This window comes from Mustelus asterias, unplaced genomic scaffold, assembly GCF_964213995.1.
Source record: "Mustelus asterias unplaced genomic scaffold, sMusAst1.hap1.1 HAP1_SCAFFOLD_3363, whole genome shotgun sequence".
NCBI classification, from domain to species: domain Eukaryota; kingdom Metazoa; phylum Chordata; class Chondrichthyes; order Carcharhiniformes; family Triakidae; genus Mustelus; species Mustelus asterias.
Window position 1 is genome coordinate 4,132 of NW_027593308.1, and position 22,213 is coordinate 26,344.

The 22,213-nt window shown below is 56.9% G+C and overlaps 1 protein-coding gene across 1 annotated transcript; it reads right to left on the bottom strand.

Annotated features, from left to right (window-relative positions):
- Positions 1 to 2,844: 2,844 nt before the first annotated feature.
- Positions 2,845 to 21,221, bottom strand: eef1g (eukaryotic translation elongation factor 1 gamma). Its single transcript, XM_078208233.1, has 7 exons — positions 21,090 to 21,221; positions 20,806 to 20,964; positions 10,285 to 10,348; positions 8,866 to 9,008; positions 7,980 to 8,123; positions 5,437 to 5,566; positions 2,845 to 3,077 (listed from the first exon to the last, which is right to left on the bottom strand). The coding sequence occupies exons 1-7, from the start codon at positions 21,099 to 21,101 to the stop codon at positions 2,860 to 2,862; spliced, it is 870 nt and encodes a 289-aa protein (XP_078064359.1). The 5' UTR covers positions 21,102 to 21,221; the 3' UTR covers positions 2,845 to 2,859.
- Between the last annotated feature and the right edge of the window lie 992 nt (positions 21,222 to 22,213).

Genomic DNA, 22,213 nt, shown 5'->3' on the forward strand with positions numbered 1-22,213 from the left:
GGACGGGTCTGTCACTGTATAACACTGGGGTACAGTACTGGTGAGGATGGGTCTGTCACTGTATAACACTGGGGTACAGTACTGGTGGGGACAGGTCTGTCGCTGCGTAACACTGGGGTACAGTACTGGTGGGGACGGGTCTGTCACTGTGTAACACTGGGGTACAGTACTGGTGGGGACAGGTCTGTCGCTGCGTAACACTGGGGCACAGTACTGGTGGGGACTGGTCTGTCGCTGTATAACACGGGTACAGGTCTGTAAATGAATGGGGGTTCAATTTGAAGTCCATGGCAGTCCTCTCGCTGTCTGTGCTTTTACTGTGGGGACTCTCGGTTGGATTGCAATCTGCTGAGTTGGCGTTGCACTTACAGTTGGGGCCTAGATTTAAAACTTGTCACCATGCCCAAGAGAGGGGGAAGTGACTCAATGGCAAATTCCAGATCACCGACTCTGCAGCCAAGAGAGGAGGAAACAGACTGGAACCGTGACCCAATGGCTCCATCTGGAGGCACATCAGCTGAAGACAGCTTCAGTTCAAGTTTATTTATTAGTGTCACAAGTCGGCTTACATTAACACCGCAATGAAGTTACTGTGAAAATCTCCCTGTCGCCCACACTCCGGCACCCGTTCGGGTTACACTGAGGGAGAATTTAGCACCCTAACCAGCACGTCCTTCGGACTGAGAGGGGAAACCGGAGCACCCGGAGGAAACCAACGCAGACACGGGGAGAACGTGCAGACTCCGCACAGACAGTGACCCAAGCCGGGAATCGAACCCGGATCCTCTGGCCCTGTGAGGCAGCAGTGCTAACCTACTGTGCCACGCATCACCACCGTGCTGCCCAACTGAAGCCCCAGTCGCCGGTCCAGCCACCTCCCGCCCCGGCCCAGCCGCCTTCCGCCCCAGTCGCCCACCTAGTTGCCAGCCTCGCCGCCTCCTTCCAGGAATCAGAAATAGAAAAGTAGGTGTGTCCAGCACTGGACTGTCTGTGAATCGCCCCGTAAGCCCACCCAACTGACCCCCATCGGATAAAAGGGATTTCTCGACTGAATGATTGGGGGGGGGGGGGGGGGTGGTGTGTGGGACACACACACACAGCAGCAACCCCGTTCCCCACCCCCACAAAACACAGACTTCTCCAGCAGCTTAGACTTTTGTCATCCCCAAGGAACTTTACAGCCAATTCAACACCGCCTGTTTTTGGAACCGTGCTCACGATTCGAACGCAGGAAACGCAGCAGCCCAAACTGCGCACAGCAAGATCCCACAGGCCGCCACGCTGACAACGATTCAGATCGTCAGGTTCAGGGAGGTCAGTCGAGGGGTAAATACTGGGCAGGAGCTCGGTTTTAGCAGCTTATCGGAGAGAGAGCGTGCCTCTGACAGTGCAGCACTCCCCGAGTATATTCATTCGCAGACACCACGGCAACAGGAATTTGTACCAATCTCACGAAGAATCGCGACAGGGTCAATATTAGGCAAGAACCGGATATGGATGAGCTGTGACTCCTTCCACAGTCGAATAGGCAGCCCCTCCCACCGGGAACAGAGCAGAGACAGACAGGATACACGGCTTCAGGCACTGGGGACAGGACAAGCAGCTTGTTAACCGAGTGTGACCTGAACAGCACTGGCCATGTCAAGTAAGCTCTCACTCTGCACCCAACCTCCGGCTTAGTATGGTGTCTGCGTCTGGCTGGCTCAGTCAGTCCGGGTGTCTGCGTCTGGCCGGCTCAGTCAGTCCGGGTGTCTGCGTCTGGCCGGCTCAGTCAGTCCGGGTTTCTGCGTCTGGCCGGCTCAGTCAGTCCGGGTTTCTGCGTCTGGCCGGCTCAGTCAGTCCGGGTGTCTGCGTCTGGCCGGCTCAGTCAGTCCGGGTTTCTGCGTCTGGCCGGCTCAGTCAGTTCGGGTGTCTGCGTCTGGCCGGCTCAGTCAGTTCGGGTGTCTGCGTCTGGCCGGCTCAGTCAGTCCGGGTTTCTGCGTCTGGCCGGCTCAGTCAGTCCGGGTGTCTGCGTCTGGCCGGCTCAGTCAGTTCGGGTGTCTGCGTCTGGCCAGCTCAGTCAGACCGGGTGTCTGCGTCTGCTCGGTCGGAGTCTGGACTATTCACATCCCCACTGTCCAATTGGAATCTGACCCGCTGACCCCAGGCGGCCAATCCAGCCAGTCAGGCGGGTGACAGTTGCCATACTGACTGCCCCTGGCAGTGCCCAGCACCCCCTCACACTGGCACGGACCCCTCTCACTCCGGGCACCAATGTCTGCCGCGCCCTTCAGCCCCAAGCTCTGGAATCCCCACCCTAAATCTCTGCTCCACCCCTTCAACACCACCCCTTAAAGACCTTCTGTTCACCCAGCAACCAACCCCCCCACCAATAGTCACCCATCAACCCAACCCCTCCACACGGTCGCCCAGCAACCCATCCCCCACCAATAGTCACCCATCAACCCAACCCCTCCACACAGTCGCCCAGCAACCCAACCCCCCCACCAATGGTCGCCCAGCAACCCATCCCCCACCAATAGTCACCCATCAACCCAACCCCTCCACACAGTCGCCCAGCAACCCAACCCCCCCACCAATGGTCGCCCAGCAACCCATCCCCCACCAATAGTCACCCATCAACCCAACCCCTCCACACAGTCGCCCAGCAACCCAACGCCCCCCACCAATGGTCGCCCAGCAACCCCAACCCATTGGTCGCCCCAATGGTCACTCAACTCCCAATGCAGCCCAAGTACCCCGGTCTGTTGGCTTTGACCCCCTGGCAGAGCTCACGGGCGTTTCACTAGGGTTAAGGGCGCTATATAAACGCAGGCCGTTATCGTTGAGTGTATAAACAGCACCAGACTAACTCGGGATTCATGCAAACCAGCTGCCTTCGAACCTCTTGGGTAGGTGAGCGAAGGGATCCTTGGCCTTGGGCTCTGAAGAGAGGACCTCGTCGCAGGCATCCGGCTCCTCCTCGGGGGCTGGCTTCTTCTTCTCCTCTTTCTTCTCCTTCTTCTCCTGCTGCTTGGGCTCTTTGGGCTCCTTGGACGCCTTCTCCTTCTTGGGTTGCATTTCTGCAAACTTCTTGGCTGCCGGGGGGGTGTAAACAAAGCAGCGTTAACCACACCTCAGGCCTGGGCCTTTCCCACTGCGCCTGTAACTGCATTGGTACACAAGAGAGAGTGGGGGGCAGAGTCGGGGACAGGGAGACAGCGCTGGCACCATCCCTCTGCCATACTTTGTGGTCTTTCCCCTGGGGAAGGGCCGGGATACCGTAAATCCATCTATCTGAAGAGCGTGGCCATTTCACAGCTCCAACAGTGGCTGGTGGACAGCGAAGGGCATCTCCTCAATCGCCAAATCCTTCTATTCCTTTCTCCCACGTGTTTATCCAGGTTCCCATTTAAATGTAACAACACTATTCACCTCGACCACTCCCCCGCGGGAGCGAGTCCCACATTCTCCCACACTTCCGGTGGGAGCGAGTCCCACATTCTCCCCCACACCCCCGCGGGAGCGAGTCCCACATTCTCCCACACTTCCGGTGGGAGCGAGTCCCACATTCTCCCCCACACCCCCCATGGGAGCGAGTCCCACATTCTCCCCCACTCCCCCGTGGGAGCGAGTCCCACATTCTCCCCCACTCCCCCGCGGGAGCGAGTCCCACATTCTCCCTCATGGGAGCGAGTTCCACATTCTCCCCCACTCCCCCATGGGAGTGAGTCCCACATTCTCCCCCACTCCCCCATGGGAGCGAGTCCCACATTCTCCCCCACACCCCCCATGGGAGCGAGTCCCACATTCTCCCCCACTCCCCCGTGGGAGCGAGTCCCACATTCTCCCCCACTCCCCCGCGGGAGCGAGTCCCACATTCTCCCTCATGGGAGCGAGTTCCACATTCTCCCCCACTCCCCCATGGGAGTGAGTCCCACATTCTCCCCCACTCCCCCCCTGGGAGTGAGTCCCACATTCTCCCCCACTCCCCCGTGGGAGCGAGTCCCACATTCTCCCCCACACCCCCCATGGGAGCGAGTCCCACATTCTTCCCCCACTCCCCCCGTGGGAGCGAGTCCCACATTCTCCCCCACTCGCCCCGTGGGAGCGAGTCCCACATTCTCCCCCACTCGCCCCGTGGGAGCGAGTCCCACATTCTCCCCCACTCGCCCCGTGGGAGCGAGTCCCACATTCTCCCCCACTCGCCCCGTGGGAGCGAGTCCCACATTCTCCCCCACTCGCCCCGTGGGAGCGAGTCCCACATTCTCCCCCACTCCCCCCGTGGGAGCGAGTCCCACATTCTCCCCCACTCCCCCCGTGGGAGCGAGTCCCACATTCTCCCCCACTCCCCCGTGGGAGCGAGTCCCACATTCTCCCCCACTCCCCCATGGGAGCGAGTCCCACATTCTCCCCACTCCCCTCGTGGGAGCGAGTCCCACATTCTCCCCCACTCCCCCGTGGGAGCGAGTCCCACATTCTCCCCCACTCCCCCGTGGGAGCGAGTCCCACATTCTCCCACACTCCCCCGTGGGAGCGAGTCCCACATTCTCCCACACTTCCGGTGGGAGCGAGTCCCACATTCTCCCCCATACCCCCCGTGGGAGCGAGTCCCACATTCTCCCCCACACCCCTGTGGGAGCGAGTCCCACATTCTCCCCCACTCCCCCGTGGGAGCGAGTCCCACATTCTCCCCCACGGGAGCAAGTCCCACATAGATAGTCTGGAACATTGGGCGGAGAAATGGCAGATGGAATTTAATCCAGATAAATGCGAAGTGATGCATTTCCGTAGATCTAATGTAAGGGGGAGCTATACAATAAATGGCAGAACCATCAAGAGCATAGACACACAGAGGGACCTGGGTGTACAAGTCCACAGATTCTTAAAGGTGGCAGCACAGGTGGAGAGGGTGGTCAAGAAGGCATATGGCATGCTTGACTTTATTGGACGAGGCATAGAATATAAAAGTTGCATATGATGTTGCAGCTGTATAGAATGTTGGTTAGGCCACATCTGGAGTACTGCGTCCAGTTCTGGTCGCCACACTACCAGAAGGACGTGGAGGCTTTGGAGAGAGTACAGAGGAGGTTTACCAGGATGTTGCCTGGTATGGAGGGTCTTAGCTATGAGGTGAGATTGAGTAAACTGGGGTTGTTCTCCCTGGAACAACGGAGGATGAGGGGCGACCGTATAGAGGTGCATAAACTTATGAAAGGCATAGCTAGGGGTGAACAGTGGGAAGCCTTTTCCCAGGTCGGAGGTGACGAACACAAGGGGTCACGGGTTCAAGGTGAGGGGGGCAAGGTTCAACACAGATGTCAGGGGGACGTATTTTACACAGAGGGTGGTGGGGGCCTGGAATGCACTGCCAAGCAAGGTGATTGAGGCGGACACGCTGGGATCGTTTAAGACTTATCTAGATAGCCACATGAACAGACTCGTGCCAACACTCACCGTCAAACTGTGCCATTTTGTCGCAAATCTTCACCTCACCCAGGACAGCTTTGAACTGTGGCTGGTTAATGCAGGTAATGAACCATCGGTTCATGTTGGTGTAGGGCTGCCTGAAAGAGGGGTCTAGAACCTGAATGAGAGGGGGGGAAGAAACCAAAATCAGCGGCACAACGACCATCTCCAACGCCAACCTCTTCAGATGCATCCCCGCCCCTTCACTCCCACCACCCTCACCCAACACAATGAACAGTACAGCACAGGAACAGGCCCTTCGGCCCTCCAAGCCTGCACCAATCATGGTGCCTACCCAAATTAAAACCGTACGCGCTTACGGAGTCCGGATCCTTCCATTCCCATCCTATTCATGTATTTGTCTAGTTGCCCCTTAAATGCCGCTATCGTACCCGCTCCCACCCCCTCCCCGGGCAGCGCGTTCCAGACATTCACCACCCTCTGTGTAAAAAAACTTACCTCGCACATCTCCTCTAAACTTTTCCCCACGCACCTTAAACCTGTGTCCCCGAGTACTTGACTCTTCTACCCTAGGAAAGAACATCTGACTATCCACTCTGTCCATGCCCCTCATAATCTTGTAAACCTCTATCAGGTCGCCCCTCAACCTCCGTCGTTCCAGTGAGAACAAGCCGAGTTTCTCCAACCTCTCCCCGTAGCTCAAACCCTCTGTACCAGGCAACATCCTGGTCAACCTCTTCTGTCCCCTCTCCAAAGCCTCCACATCCTTCTGGTAGTGTGGCGACCAGAATTGAACACTATATTCCAAGTGCAGCCTAACTAAGGTTCTATAAAGCTGCAACATGACTTGCCAATTGTTAAACTCAATGCCCCGGCCGATGAAGGCAAGTATGCCTTCTTGACGACCTTCTCCACCTGTGTTGCCACTTTCAGTGATTGGTGGACATGTGGGCCCAGATCCCTCCGCCTGTCAATATTCCTAAGGATTCTCCCATTTACTGTGTAATTCCTACATGCGTTGGACCTTCCAAAACACCTGCGCCACAGAGAGCAGTCCCCATCGCTGTGATAAAGTTCTGGTGAAAGGTTATGAAAAGATAAACTTGGGTTTTATTCTCTACAGATGCTGCCCGCCCTGCCCACTATTTCCAGCATCTTGCCCTTCAATCGCATCTCTCTGACACCCTGCTCTGTGACAACCTGCCAAGCAGCGGCCCTCGCCGAGGGAGAAAGGCAAGAGATTGCGACGAGTAACGTCACGGGGATGGGATTGCTCTGCGCAACCGGCCCATCACAGCCCGTGATAGAAAGACTTCCCCCGGTGCCATCACCGCTGCGGCAACATGCGCGCACACAGACCCCAATACGCAGCGACCAATTCCAGCTGCGAGGAGGGGAGGGAAGCTTTAGCAGGTCACACGACTCTCTTGAGACACGGGGATCTCTCGAAACAACGTGGACCCGGCTCAGTTTAACGCAGTGCTTTTCAACCAGGGACCCCCGGGGTAACCGCAAGGGTCCTCCCCGTATTTCAGATCATTTACAACGGTGGCAAATTTTTCACAATACATTGTTGGCACATCTAAGGAGAAACAATCATTCGCTTTACTTTATATGCATTACAAAAGTATGTTCACAGTGCCAAAACATGGAATGTATTCAAGAGGGGGCTGGATACAGCATTTGGGGCGAACGGGATCAAAGGTTATGGGGAGAAAGCAGAATTAGGCTACTGAGTTGGACGATGAGCCACGATCGTGATGAATGGTGGAAGAGGCTCGAAGGTCTGAATGGCCTCCTCCTATATAAATAGATGGAGGGGAGGAGGTTGAGGGGACTGGGGCCCCACAGAATTGGTTAAAAGCCACGTGGCCCTGTCCGAGAGACGGCCCCTGCAACAGTGCGCCACTCCTTCAGTACAGGCACGACACGCTAAACCTGGTCAGCACCGCTGCCTCACTGCGCCAGGGACCCGGGTTCGATTCCCGGCTTGGGTCACTGGTTTACCAATGTCTGTCAGGGAAACCCCGCCCCTACCCTGCTCTGGGCCTTAACACGAGACACTGACAGCGTCGAACCTGAGAGTTAGGCCGAAGGCAGCACAACGGCACAGTGGGTTAGCACTGCTGCCTCACAGCGCCAGGGACCTGGCATCGATTCCCGGCTCGGGTCACTGTCTGTGTGGAGTCTGCACGTTCTCCCCGTGTCTGCGCGGGTTTCCTCCGGGTGCTCTGGTTTCCTCCCACACTCCAAAGATGTGCGGGTTAGGGTGGATTGGCCGTGCTAAATTCTCCCTCAGTGTAACCCGAACGGTGTAGCGACGAGGGGAATTTCACAGTAACTTCATTGCAGTGTCAATGTCAGCCAACTTGTGACATGAATGAAAAAAAAATCTTTAGAGCGGGATTCGAACCCACCACCTTAGAGTGTGACCGTCTGCGCCACGGTCGATACCGGGAAGGAGTGGGGGAGGCGGGGGAGGAAGAATCATCACCGCGGGAGCCATACAGGCAGCGAGTACAAGTCCCGGACCCCCTGTCGTCACAGATTTCCCCTGGAGGACGCCGTACCTGCTTGTAGAGCCAGAGGAGAGAGCAGACCACCGTGATGTCTGCCAGGGTGACGCGCTCCCCCACCAGGAAGGTGCGGGTCTTCAGATACTCGTTCAGGACCCCGAGGACCTTCTTCACCTCGTCCTTGGCATGTTCGGTGGCCTGTCAGGGGTTTAGAAACACAACGGTCAGACAGCCCAACGCTAATCAGAGCCTGTGCCCCCTACCCCACCCCCCAAGCCACCGTAAGCACAATGGGGCGGGTCTGATTTACCCCCACTTCCTCCCGCCGACTCCGAAATTGAGTCTTTTTAAAAATCCATTCCCGGGATCCGGGTGCCCCTGGCTGGGGCAGCACTTACTGTCCACCCCTGATCGAACCGACTGAGTCACACGGCCATTTCGGAGCACATTTAACAGTCAACCACATTGGCTGTGTCCCTGGAGTCACATGTAGGCCAGACCGGGGTAAGGACGGCAGATTTCCTTCCCTAAAGGGAACCAGATGGGGTTTTTCCCGATAATCGGTCATCAGTAGATTCTTAATTCCAGATATTTTTTTACTGAATTAAAATTCTGCCGTGGCGGGATTCGAACCCGGGTCCCCGGATCTCGGTCTCTGGATTCCGAGTCCAGCGACAATGCCACTCCCGCCCCATCCTGCCTCGAGATCAGCTATTCAGCTGCAGGAGGCTTCGAGTCGGGGGCGGATTTACCTCCGATTTCTCATCAATCCGGGGACTCGGAAACCGGCAGGAGGGAGAGACAGGCCAACCGCAACGGGCAGAGACCAGGAACCCCGTGGCTCCAGCGCGCGGGTACACCTGACAGCCCCGAACCGCTCGGGGAAGGGTCGGGCTCCACTGGTCTGTCTCGCGGACGCGGAGTCTCGGATCGCACCCACCTGTTTGTTGTACTGCATGATTCCGAGGGTGGGGAAGACCCAGGTGCTGGCGGGGGGGATGATGTCACTGTCTGCAAAGCTCACCCACTGAAGGACCAGGGCTGCTTCCTCCTTCGACACCCCTCGCAGGGCTTCGTTCGCAACTGTGTGCAGAGAGGCGGGGAAAGGGTCAGCGGAGAAGGCGAGGGTCCTAACCCGAGAACCCACCCGAGGAAACCCCCACACTCGACAGCCGACCGGCTCCATGCCTGAACCTCAGATCCTGCAGCCCCCACCCACTCTGGGAAATCCTGCTCCCCTCCCCTGGACTTCTTCATCGGCCCCCGTACTCCACGTGCCTCGAGAGCAGCTTTTCGCTTCTCTGCTTTGCGACGCGCGGCTTGTGGTTTGAAGACGACTGGCTCTCATCAAAAGGGAAGCAGGGCGCCCCGCACCCCCGGGAGAGAGTCCCACATGCTCACCCACTCCCTGTGGGAGCGAGTCCCACATTCTCCCCCCACTCCCCCGTGGGAGCGAGTCCCACATTCTCCCCCACTCCCACCGTGGGAGTGAGTCCCACATTCTCCCCCACTCCCACCGTGGGAGCGAGTCCCACATTCTCCCCCACGGGAGCGAGTACCACATTCTCCCCCACTCTCCCATGGGAGTGAGTCCCACATTCCCGCCCACTCCCCCGTGGGAGCAAGTCCCACATTCTCCCCCCCTCCCCCATGGGAGCGAGTACCACATTCTCCCCCACTCCCCGTGGGAGCAAGTACCATATTCTCCCCCACTCCCCCGTGGGAGTGAGTCCCACATTCTCCCCCACTCCCCGTGGGAGCGAGTCCCACATTCTCCCCCACTCCCCCGTGGGAGCGAGTCCCACATTCCCTTCCCCCACCGGTGGCAGCGAGTCCCACATTCTCCCCCCACTCCCCCGTGGGAGCGAGTCCCACATTCTCCCCCCACTCCCCCGTGGGAGCGAGTCCCACATTCTCTCCCACGGGAGCGAGTCCCACATTCTCCCCCCGCTCCCTCGTGGGAGCGAGTGCCACATTCTCCCCCACTCCCCGTGGGAGCGAGTCCCACATTCTCCCCCACTCCCCGTGGGAGCGAGTCTCACATTCTCCCCCACAGGAGTGAGTTCCACCTTCACCCCGCTTCCTGGGTAAAGAACGAAGTTTCTCCTGCATTCTCCAAATGGATTGTTCAGTAACTTTCTCACTCACATCTCAACCAAAGGAGAAGCTCTCCCAAGGTTTAAGCATTCTCCCCATCGCTCCCAAAGACTGCAATGAAGCGAATGCTCCAGGTATCAGTGATGGCCGCTGTTACCAACTGAGACTACGGATCGCTCTTCTGCGGGGCCAGCACAGGAACAACGGACCAAATGGCCCCACCCCTGTGCTGGCGATTCTGAAGAGTCTGGCTTAAGCTTACCATAGTGGGCGATGGCATTGCTCTCGAAGATGCAGAACCCATCATCTCCTTCAAAAGCTGGAACCTGGAAGGGGAGGCAAAAACGCAGTGAGGCATAGAACAAGCGGACAGCAGCCCCCTGCTCCGAGAATCAGCTAACACTGGACAGAATACAGCGACACCCCCACCCCGGACAGAATGCCGCTACCTCCCCGCCCCAACCCCCAGAACCACCCACCATTGCTTCATTCACCAACCACTTCGATCAGAACACCAGTTACCTCGCTAACTGCTCCCGAGCATTCGCCCCGGATCAGGCTGACCAGCTGGCCGCCAGCTGTGGTCCGGCACGGAGGGAATTCAGGGATATACGGATAGGGCAGGAATGTGGAAGGATTAGCCGCAGTCTGGCAGAACGGCGGAGGAGTCTCGGGGGGGGGGCTGACTCACGCACGTATGCGCGCTCAATGGGTAACGCGAAGAGTGGACAGCTCTCTCAGGTCATGGGATCGATGTCCCACCCCAGGAGATTTGAGCGCATGATCCAAATTTACCATGATCCACGACTCTCACCAACTTTTACAGATGCGCCATGGAAAGCATCCTTTCTGGTTGTATCACAGTTTGGTCTGGGCTCCTGCTCTGCCCAAGACCGCAAGGAACCATGAAGGGTTGTGAATGTAGCCCAATCCCATCACGCAAACCAGCCTCCCATCCATTGACTCTGTCTACACTTCCCGCTGCCTCGGGGAAAAGCAGCCGGCGTAATCAAGGACCCCCACGCACCCCGGACATTCTCTCTTCCACCTTCTTCCGTCGGGAAAAAGATACAAAAGTCTGAGGTCACGTACCGACCGACTCAAGAACAGCTTCTTCCCTGCTGCCGTCAGACTTTTGAATGGACCTACCTTGCACTAAGTTGATCTTTCTCTACACCCTAGCTATGACTGTAACACTACATTCTGCACCCTCTCCTTTCCTTCTCTACGAACGGTATGCTTTGTCTGTATAGCGCGCAAGAAATAATACTTTTCACTGTATCCCAGTAACTGTGACAATAATAAATCAAATCAAGATTGCCAATCCCAGCACTGAAGGAGCGCCCCATTGAAGAGGAGAGACAGAAATGGAAGATTCCAGAACCTTGGTAGCTTGGTTCCATTTCCGGCTTGGGTCACTGTCTGGACATGCATAGAATCCCTACAGCGCAGAAGGAGGCCATTCGGCCCATCGAGTCTGCACCGACCACAATCCCACCCAGACCCTATCACCCCACGTATTTACTCTGCTAGTCCCCCTGACACTAAGGGGCAATTTAGCACGGCCACTCCACCTAACCTGCACATCTTTGGACACTAAGGGGCAATTTAGCATGGCCAATCCACCTAACCTGCACATCTTTGGACACTAAGGGACAATTTAGCATGGCCAATCCACCCACCCTGCACATCTTTGGACACGAAGGGGCAATTTAGCATGGCCAATCCACCTAACCTGCACATCTTTGGACACTAAGGGGCAATTTAGCATGGCCAATCCACCTAACCTGCACATCTTTGGACACTAAGGGGCAATTTAGCATGGCCAATCCACCTAACTCGCACATCTTTGGACACTAAGGGGCAATTTAGCATGGCCAATCCACCTAACCTGCACATCTTTGGACACTAAGGGGCAATTTAGCATGGCCAATCCACCGAACCTGGACATCTTTCGGACTGTGGGAGGAAACCGGAGCACCCGGAGGAAACCCACGCAGACACGGGGAGAATGTGCGAACTCCGCACAGACAGTGACCCAAGCCGGGAATCGAACCCGGGTCCCTGGCGCTGTGAGGCAGCAGCGCTGACCACCGGGCTGTTCTCATCCTGGTGCCCAGGGGATTATCTAATCCACCCAAGACGGAGTCTTTGCTTTGATGTTTCACCCACAGGGACGGTGCCTCTGACACTGTCGCACAGCCGCTGCACTGGCACGGTCCGACCCGGAGGAGGTGTGGGCGAGGGATTGACCTCGGGTCAACCCAGAATCTCCGAGCTGCTCGGAGCTCGGGATTCAGGCGGAGAATCCAGGGAAGTCGGGAGATAATCCCCTCTCCCCGCCAGAGCGAGGAATGCCGCACCACCTGGCATCACAACGGAATGTTCTGGATGAGACGAGAGGGCGATCGGTGCCCGGAGACATTCTGCAGTGGAACTGAACTGTGAGGCCATCTCTCTGATGCCCAGCGACCACAACAGAGCAGCACCCCGCTGCTGGGGCAACAGCTCTGAAACTGGAGCCAACTGGGGACTGAAATTCGGAAACGGAGGAAACCTGGAACTCTCCCCCCCCCTCCCTCCATCGAAAAGCACGATGACCAATCAACCTCACACCCACATCTTGGACTATGGCGGCACGGTGGCACAGTGGTTAGCACTGCTGCTTCACAGCTCCAGGGACCTGGGTTCAATTCCCGGCTCGGGTCACTGTCTGCGTGCAGTTTGCACATTCTCCCCGTGTCTGCGTGGGTTTCCTCCGGGTGCTCTGGTTTCCTCCCACAGTCCAAAGATGTGCGGGTTAGGTTGATTGGCCATGCTAAAATTGCCCCTTAGCGTCCTGAGATGCGTAGGTTAGAGGGATTAGCGGGTAAATGTGTAGGGATATGGGGGTAGGGCCTGGGTGGGATTGTGGTCAGTGCAGACTCGATGGGCTGAATGGCCTCTTTCTGTACTGTAGGGTTTCTATGATGCTTGAAATGGACAGAGGGGTATGGAGAATCAGAGTAGGAAACAGGAGGTGCCGACCATTCAGCCCCTCGGGCACTGCTGTCCCATCCAGTTAAGCTCATCCCTGTTCAGATTATAACCTCCGCTCCACTTCCAAACCGGCAACCCAACTCCGCACCAAACAGCCCCCTCCGAGTCAGTCAAAAATCTAACTCGGTCTTGAATATATTCACTGACCCACAGCCCCTCACTGCTCTCTCTGGGGGGTAGCCATGGAGATGCCGGCGTTGGGACTGGGGTAAGCACAGTAAGAAGTCTCACAACACCAGGTTAAAGTCCAACAGTTTTATCTGGTAGCACGAGCTTTTGGAGCGCTGCTCCTTCATCAGGTGAGTGACTCTGGTGAACCTGGTGTTGTGAGACTTCTTACTGTGGAGGGAGAGAATCCCAGAGACTGAGCAGCCTCCGAGGAGAGATTCCTCACCTCCATCTTCAAAAGGACGCCCTTTATTTTGAATCCGTGTCCTCTAGATTCCCCCAGGAAGGGGAGGGAATCCTCTCAGCGTCCATCCTGTCGGCTCACGGAACCTCCTATAAGATTGCCTCTTCTAAACGCCAATGGGTTTAGATCCACCCAACCCTTCCTCATGATGGAAAACCCCCTTCGTCTCAAGAATCAGCCCAGCGAACCTTCTCTGAACTGCTTCCTAGGCAAGTATATCCTTCCGTAAGGGACCAAAAAACTGTGCACAGTACTCCAGGTGTGGCCTCACCGTGCCCTGCACAGTTGCAGCAAGAATCCCTATCTTTACACCTCACTAAAGGTGAGAGGGTAGGACAGACCAGAGTTAAAAGTAAAAGTTCATTTATTAGTCACAAGTAAGGCTTACATTAACACCGCAATGAAGTTGCTGTGGAGTATAGTTAAGATATAGATCAGGCATGATCTAGTTGAAGGGACCCAGGGGACAGCATGGCCTCCTGTTCCTGCCAGCTCACATCCCAGACCAAGTCTGGCGTTACGTACCGAACGACTCAAGAACAGCTTCTTCCCTGCTGCTGTCAGACTTGTGAATGGACCCACCTCGCATTAAGTTGATCTTTCTCTACACCCTAGCTGTGACTGTAACGCTACATTCTGCACCCTCTCCTTTCCTTCTCCCCTATGTACTCTATGAACGGTATGCTTTGTATAGCGCGCAAGAAACAATACTTTTCACTGTATCCCGATACATGTGAATAATAAATCAAATCAAATATTAAGTTGATCTTTCTCTACACTCTAGCTATGACTGTAACACTACATTCTGCACCCTCTCCTTTCCTTCTCTATGAACGGTATGCTTTGTCTGTATAGCGCGCAAGAAACAATACTTTTCACTGTATCCCAGTACATGTGACAATAATAGATCAAAGGGCAGGATCCCTTCAGCTTCTGACTTTGGGGAGAATGTCACTGAACAGGCCATACTGACACAGGCTATGCACCAGACAAATGACCCTATCCACCACAAAAAGGCCACATAATAACTCCCCATTCTTGCTGACCCGCAGACATCTGGGCTTGCTGACAGTAACAGATCAGCTTAACCCAGCAGCGAGACTACGACAGCACCAAACACGGGTCCTGTCCAAACCTCCAGGTTGACAGAAGGGGTAAATCAGCGGGGAAGGGGCAGATCCCCCGTGGCCAGCAACCCTGTGTTTTGACAGCTCTGATCGACAGCACTGAAGACTGGAGGGATCTGGGATGGGTGCAGGGACAGGTTGCATGTTAAACTCACTGAACGTAGCTTAAACGTACAAGTTAGAACACACCAGCCAAGCACCACACAACAACAGCATCTTCCAAACCCGCCTCCTCTACCACCTAGAAGGACAAGGGGGGGGCAGCAGACACATGGGGAACACCCCCACCTGCAAGTTCCCCCCTCCGAGCCACTCACCATCCCGACTTGGAAATATATCGGCTGTTCCTTCACTGTGGCTGGGGGTCAAAATCCTGGAACTCCCTCCCTAACAGCACTGTGGGTGTACCTACATAACACAGGGGGACTGACTGATGTCCAATCACAATCCTGGAACTCCCTCCCTAACAGCACTGTGGGTGTACCTACACCACACACAGGGACTGACTGATGTCCAATCTCAATCCTGGAACTCCCTCCCTAACAGCACTGTGGGTGTACCTACACCACACACAGGGACTGACTGATGTCCAATCACAATCCTGGAACTCCCTCCCTAACAGCACGGTGGGTGTACCTACACCACACGGGGACTGACTGATGTCCAATCACAATCCTGGAACTCCCTCCCTAACAGCACTGTGGGTGTACCTACACCACACGGGGACTGGCTGATGTCCAATCACAATCCTGGAACTCCCTCCCTAACAGCACTGTGGGTGTACCTACATCACTCAGGGACTGCAGCGGGTTCAAGATGGCGGCTCACCCACCACCTTCTCAAGGGGCAATTGCAGGACCAAGGCACGAGCAAAGGGCCGTTTGGCCCATCGTGTCTGGCCTGGCCCCCCCACAGGGGCCAAGTGCCGTTCCCCCGCCTTCCCCCCCCATAATCCTGCACATTCTTCCTTTTCAGACAACGATTCTCTCAAAAGCCTCGATTGAACCTGCCTCCACCACACACTCAGGCAGTGAACTCCAGACCCTAACCACTCACTGGGTGAAAAAAGATTCCCCTGGTGTCTCCATTGAATCTTCTATCAATTTAACTTTAAATCTGTGCCCTCTTGTAAATGGGGAACGGACACAAAATGTGTCCACAATCTGTCAGAGAATAGGGTTGGCCGATGGGCTAGTGGTATTATTGCTAGACTACTAATCCAACAACTCAATGTTCTGGGGACCTGGGTTCGAATCCCGCCACGGCAGATGGTAGGATTTGAATTCAGCAAAAAATATCTGGAATTAGGAATCTACGCAAAAAATATCTGGAATTAGGAATCTACTAATTACCAATTGTGGGGAAAACCCATCTGGTTCCCTTTAGGGAAGGAAATCTGCCATCCTTGCCCAGTCTGGCCTACATGGAAACAGGCCCTTCAGCCCAACTTGTCCATGCCATCCCTTTTCTATAATGCATTTAGACAGTTACATGGGTACGATGGGTATAGAGGGATATGGGTCAAATGCGGGCAAGGGTTTAAAGAAAAGGGCAGCATGGACAAGTTGGGCCGAAGGGCCTGTTTCCATGCTGTAAACCTCTAACGCTCTATGAGAATGAAAAGAGATGGGGGACAGACACAGATGGGTATTTGGAGCCTCCCAGGGTACAGTGGGTAGAAGTGGGGCCAGTCCTGCCACGGGGGCAGAACCCAAACTGGCACACCAGCCAGGTTAAAGATGTTCCTTAAAACCTACCTTTCCGAGCAAGCTTTTGGGTCACGTAATATCTTGTGTGACGTACGCCAAATTTTGTCTGCTAACGCTCCATTTTGTCCCACTTTGCAATCTTTTACAGGGTTAAAGACTTGTTACAGGTGAGTGGAGGCTGCTGTCGCTGGGTCTGATCTTACTCTCGCTCAAGGTTCATGGCCAGCTGACTTTCTGACAAGGGTCAGTCTGTGGAGACAAGGGAAACCTAACTTGAGCATGGCTGAGGAGGAGGAGGATAAACAGGCGCTGACGAAGCTTCTCGCCTTGCACTCACCAGGACAGATTCACAAGAGTGCCAACAACAATTTATACTGCACAGGAAGAGAGCGCCGATTGGTTGGCAATCGGCTGCTAATCAACAACTTGCCAACCTCTCTTGTGCAGTATGAAATGTTGCTGCCTTTGAGATTTGGTATCCCAGGTGATTCTGTCCTGGTGACTGATGGCGTAGAACCTTAAAAGGTCAGACAGGCTTGTGGAATGGGCAGACAGGTGGCAGATGGGAGTTCAACGCAGAGAAATGTGAAGCTATCCATTTTGGTTGGACAGATATGCAGAGACATATCTAACCGGGTGCAGCAGTAGAGGGGCCCAGGTGTATACATGCCACTCGGCCCATCGAGTCTGCTCCCCCATTCAATCATGGCTGATATTTCTCTCATCCCCATTCTCCTGCCTTTCCCCCCATCCCCTTATTAATCAAGAACCTATCTATCTCTGTCTTAAAGACACTCAATGACCCGGCCTCCACAGCCTTCTGCGGCAAAGAGTTCCACCACTCTCTGGCTGAAGAAATTCCTGTTTTAAAGGATCGTCCCTTTAGCCTGAGGTTAAGTCAATTAAGTTGACCAGACAGGTCGAGAGAGTGGTCAATAGACAGTATTCTGGGCTTGAGTAATAGGGACACAGAGTACGAGAGCAAGGAGGTTCAGTTGAACGTGTATGAGATAGTAGTTTGGCCGCAGCTGGAGAATTGTGTCTAGTTCTGGGCCCCGCACTTTAGGAAGGATGTGGAGACATTGGACAGAGTGCGGGATAGATTCCCGAGAACGGTTCCCGGGACGAGGAACTCCAGTTACGGAGACAGATCGGAGAAGCTGGGACCGTTCTCCTTGGAGAGGAGAAAGCCGAGAGGGGATTCGATCGAGGTGTCCAAAATCACGAGTGGAGGCTGGACAGAGCAGAGAGGGAGAAACTGTTCCTGCTCGGAAAAGGATCGGGAACGAGGAGACAAGGATTTAAAATAATTGGTGAAAGAAGCCACGAGGAGAAACTTTTTCACCCGGCGAGTGGTTAGGGTCTGGAAGGCGCTGCCTGAGAGAGCGGTGGAGGCAGGTTCGACCGAGGGCGTTCGAAAGGGAATCAGACTGTTATCCGACAAGGAGGAAATGCTCCGAGGAGGCAAGAATAACATTCCTATTCCCTGCTGAATGCCTCAGCTGAACCTGCCTCCGACGCACAAACCCAGGCATCAAATTCCAAACCCCAATCACTCGCCGAGTTTCCCCTTGGATCTCCAATGCTTCTTTGGCCAGTGACCCTCAAACCCGTGGTGAGGGAAACCGAGTTAACGCTCCGAGTCCACACGACCTTTCTCCAGGGCTATTCTACGCCAGGGGCCTCTCTCTCTCTCCACAGGTGCTGCCAGACCTGCTGAGTTCACCCAGCACTTTCTGCTTTGATTTCAGATTCCGAGCAGTATAGTGCTTTGATTTATCTTAAATCTGTGTCCATCGGGCGACAAATATTCAGCCTTGCCAGCCGCTCCCACGACTAGTGAGAGAATAAAGAGGCTGGGGGTGAGGGGAGAGAGAGGAGAGACAGACAAGACAGATATTTAAATCTCCCCGACAGTGCTGCAGGTAGCAGTGGACCCCCCATGACTGAGCAAGAGACGTGAGGGAATAAGTTTTCACACACACAGCGAGGCGAGGGGTCCTCCGGAGACTGTGGTGGAGACAGGTTCGATCAAAGCTTTCCAAAGGGAATTAAGACCACCCTCTAAAAGCGGAGAATGCGCAGGGCGTACGGGTGGAGAATGGCACGCCTGCTCGGAGAAGGTCCGACGCAGACGCGGCAGGCCACAAGACCATAAACCAGAGGAGCAGAAGGAGGCCACTCGGCCCATCGAGTCTGCTCCGCCATTCACTCACGGCGGATACTTTTCCCGTCCCCATAACCCCCGATCCCCTCAATAAGGCCGGACAGACTCATCCCCGCGCTCTGCAATCGTGCCAAGGCGAAACGTCCCGGGGCAGCGCGACCCCTTCGTTTCCCCAAGCGACACTCTCACTCTCGGGGTCTCCCGAAGCGACTACATCCGTTCGCTGTGCGGCTCCGAACCAGTCTTCACCCCTCCAGCCCCTTTGTGAATGGGGCGAAGAAGGGGTAAGGAGTGACAGGAGGAACGGGGAATAGGTTCAGGGAGGGGGTACGGGCTAGGTTGGGGGGAGGGGGGTCAGAGGGCTCGGTTGGGGGGAGGGGGGGTCCGAGGGCTCGGTTGGGGGGAGGGGGGGTCCGAGGGCTCGGTTGGGGGGAGGGGGGTCCGAGGGCTCGGTTGGGGGGAGGGGGGGTCCGAGGGCTCGGTTGGGGGGAGGGGGGTCCGAGGGCTCGGTTGGGGGGAGGGGGGTCCGAGGGCTCGGTTGGGGGGAGGGGGGTCCGAGGGCTCGGTTGGGGGGAGGGGGGTCCGAGGGCTCGGTTGGGGGGGAGGGGGGTCCGAGGGCTCGGTTGGGGGGAGGGGGGTCCGAGGGCTCGGTTGGGGGGAGGGGGGTCCGAGGGCTCGGTTGGGGGGGGAGGGAGGGTCCGAGGGCTAGGGCGGGGGGGGAGGGGGGTCCGAGGGCTAGGACGGGGGTTCCGAGGGCGAGGTTGGGGGGAGGGGGGGTCCGAGGCTAGGTTGGGGGGGGATGTGTCCGAGGGCTCGGTTGGGGGGGGGGTCCGAGGGCTAGGTTTCGGGGGAGGTGGGGGTCCGAGGGCTAGGTTGGGGGGAGGGTCCGAGGGCTTGGACGGGGGTTCCGAGGGCGAGGTTGGGGGGAGGGGGGGTCCGAGGCTAGGTTGGGGGGGGGGGGATGTGTCCGAGGGCTCGGTTGGGGGGGGGGGTCCGAGGGCTAGGTTTCGGGGGAGGTCCGAGGGCTAGGTTGGGGGGAGGGGGGGGGTCCGAGGGCTAGGTTGGGGGGAGGGGTCCAAGGGCTTGGTTGGGGGGAGGGGGGGTCCAAGGGCTTGGTTGGGGGGAGGGGGGGTCCAAGGGCTCGGTTGGAGGGGGGGGGGGGGAGATTAATGGGGGTATTAAGTAGGGGTTAAGGCTTAGGGTGGAGGGGTTAAGGGTGGGTTAATGGGCTACGGTTAGGGATTAAAGGGGGTTAGGATTAAGGGGGTCAAGGATTCAGCCTCCTCGCTCCCATTCAGCAACTTGGGGCTCCTAATGCTGGAGGGGGTTAAGGGTTAAAGGGGGTTCAGGGTTAAAGGGGAGGTGAAGGGTTTCAGGGTTAAGGTTGGGGTTAAAGGGTTCAGACTGTCTTCTCCCACTCAGTAACCTGGGGCTGCTAACACTGGAAGGGGGTTAAGTTAAAAGGGGGGGTGTTGGGTTAAGGGGGGGGGTGGGTTAAGGGGGGATGTGGGGGGGTGGGAGGGTGGGTTAAGGGGGGGGTGGGTTAAGGGGGGGTGGGTGGTGGGTTAAGGGGGGGGTGGGGGGTGGGTTAGGGGGGGGTGGGTTAAGGGGGGGGGGGGGGTGGGTTAAGGGGGGGGTGGGTTAAGGGGGGGGGTGGGTTAAGGGGGGGTGGGTGGGGGGGTTAAGGGGGGGTGGGTGGGGGGGTTAAGGGGGGGTGGGTGGGGGGGTTAAGGGGGGGGTGGGTGGGGGGGTTAAGGGGGGGGTGGGTGGGGGAGTTAAGGGGGGGGTGGGTGGGTGGGTTAAGGGGGGGGGGGTGGGTTAAGGGGGGGGGTGGGGGGGTGGGTTAAGGGGGGGGGTGGGTTAAGGGGGGGGTGGGGGGGTGGGTTAAGGGGGGGGTGGGGGGGTGGGTTAAGGGGGGGGTGGGGGGGTGGGTTAAGGGGGGGGTGGGGGGGTGGGTTAAGGGGGGGGTGGGTTAAGGGGGGGGTGGGGGGGTGGGTTAAGGGGGGGGTGGGGGGGTGGGTTAAGGGGGGGGTGGGGGGGTGGGTTAAGGGGGGGGTGGGGGGGTGGGTTAAGGGGGGGGTGGGGGGGTGGGTGGGTGGGTTAAGGGGGGGGTGGGGGGGTGGGTTAAGGGGGGGGTGGGGGGGTGGGTTAAGGGGGGGGTGGGGGGGTGGGTTAAGGGGGGGGTGGGGGGGTGGGTTAAGGGGGGGGGTGGGTTAAGGGGGGGGGTGGGGGGGTAGGTTAAGGGGGGGGGTGGGTTAAGGGGGGGTGGGTTAAGTTGGGGTTAACACTGCACCAGGCACAGCCCCCCCCGCCCCCCCCCAATACTGACCTTGCCCAGGGGGAACTTGTGCAGGAAGGCTGCGCTCCGGTTGCTCTGTCCGAAGGTGAAGTTGGGCGGGCCGCTGTGCAGCCGCAGCCTGGAGCCGCTGTACTGGGCGGCGATCAGCGCCTTGAACGCCCGCCAGTTCTCGGGGTAGGTGTAGAGGATCTGCGGGAAATGGAGGCACACAGGCAGGTCAGGAGGGCGGGTGGAGGCGGCCGCGCCGCCAGCCGGGCTCCCCGAGCCGGGATGGCGCCGATAACCCGCGGATTGTAACCGGAGCGCCCACTTACCCCGTCCGCCATCTTCCGCAACCAGCCAGAGAGAGACAGAGGCCGATCCGCCCGCCGGCACCACCGTAAAGAGAGAGCCAGTGCCGGCCGCCGGCGCTGTCGTAACGAGAGAGCCAGTGCCGGCCGCCGGCGCTGTCGTAAAGCGAGGGGGCGTGACTGCACTGAAGTGATTGACAGGGGGCGGCCCCGCCCAGAGGGCGGTTCCCAACTCCTCCAGAACTGGCCGGGAGCCTCCAGGAGAACTGTCATCACAACAGACAGAAGTTTCAGTTTATTAGTCACAAGTTAGGCTTACATTAACACCGCAATGAAGTTACTGTGAAAATCCCCCTAGTCGCCACACTCCGGTGCCTGTTCGGGTCCATGCACCTAAGTTATTCCATATAAAGTTTATTTATTAGTGTCACAAGTAGAAACATAGAAACCCTACAGTACAGAAAGAGGCCATTCGGCCCATCGAGTCTGCACCGACCACAATCCCACCCAGGCCCTACCCCCATATCCCCACATATTTTACCCGCTAATCCCTCTAATCTACGCATCCCAGGACACTAAGGGGCAATTTTAGCATGGCCAATCAACCTAACCCGCACATCTTTGGACTGTGGGAGGAAACCGGAGCACCCGGAGGAAACCCACGCAGACACGAGGAGAATGTGCAAACTCCACACAGACAGTGACCCAAGCCGGGAATCGAACCCGGGTCCCTGGAGCTGTGAAGCAGCAGTGCTAACCACTGTGCTACCATGCCACCCACTCAGTAAGGCTTATATTAACACCGCAATGAAGTTACTGTGAAACTCCCCTAGTCGCCCTCACTACACAAGAACTAGGAGCAGGAATAGGCCATCTGGCCCCTCGAGCCTGCTCCGCCATTCAATAAGATCATGGCTGATCTTTTTGTGGACTCAGCTCCGCTTACCCGCCCGCTCACCATAACCCTTAATTCCTTTACTGTTCAAAAATTTATCTATCCTTGCCCTTAAAAACATTCGATGAGGTAGCCTCAACTGCTTCACTGGGCAGAAAATTCCACAGATTCACAACCCTTTGGGTGAAGAAGTTCCTCCTCAACTCAGTCCTAAATCTGCTTCCCCTTATTTTGAGGCTATGCCCCCTAGTTC

Coding starts and splice junctions, on each gene's coding strand:
- eef1g (XM_078208233.1), bottom strand. Junction 10,349..20,805: donor ACAAGTTCCCCCTGGGCAAG/GTCAGTATTGGG, acceptor CTCCCCTTCCAG/GTTCCAGCTTTTGAAGGAGA. Junction 5,567..7,979: donor TCCTCTGGCTCTACAAGCAG/GTACGGCGTCCT, acceptor CCTCTCATTCAG/GTTCTAGACCCCTCTTTCAG.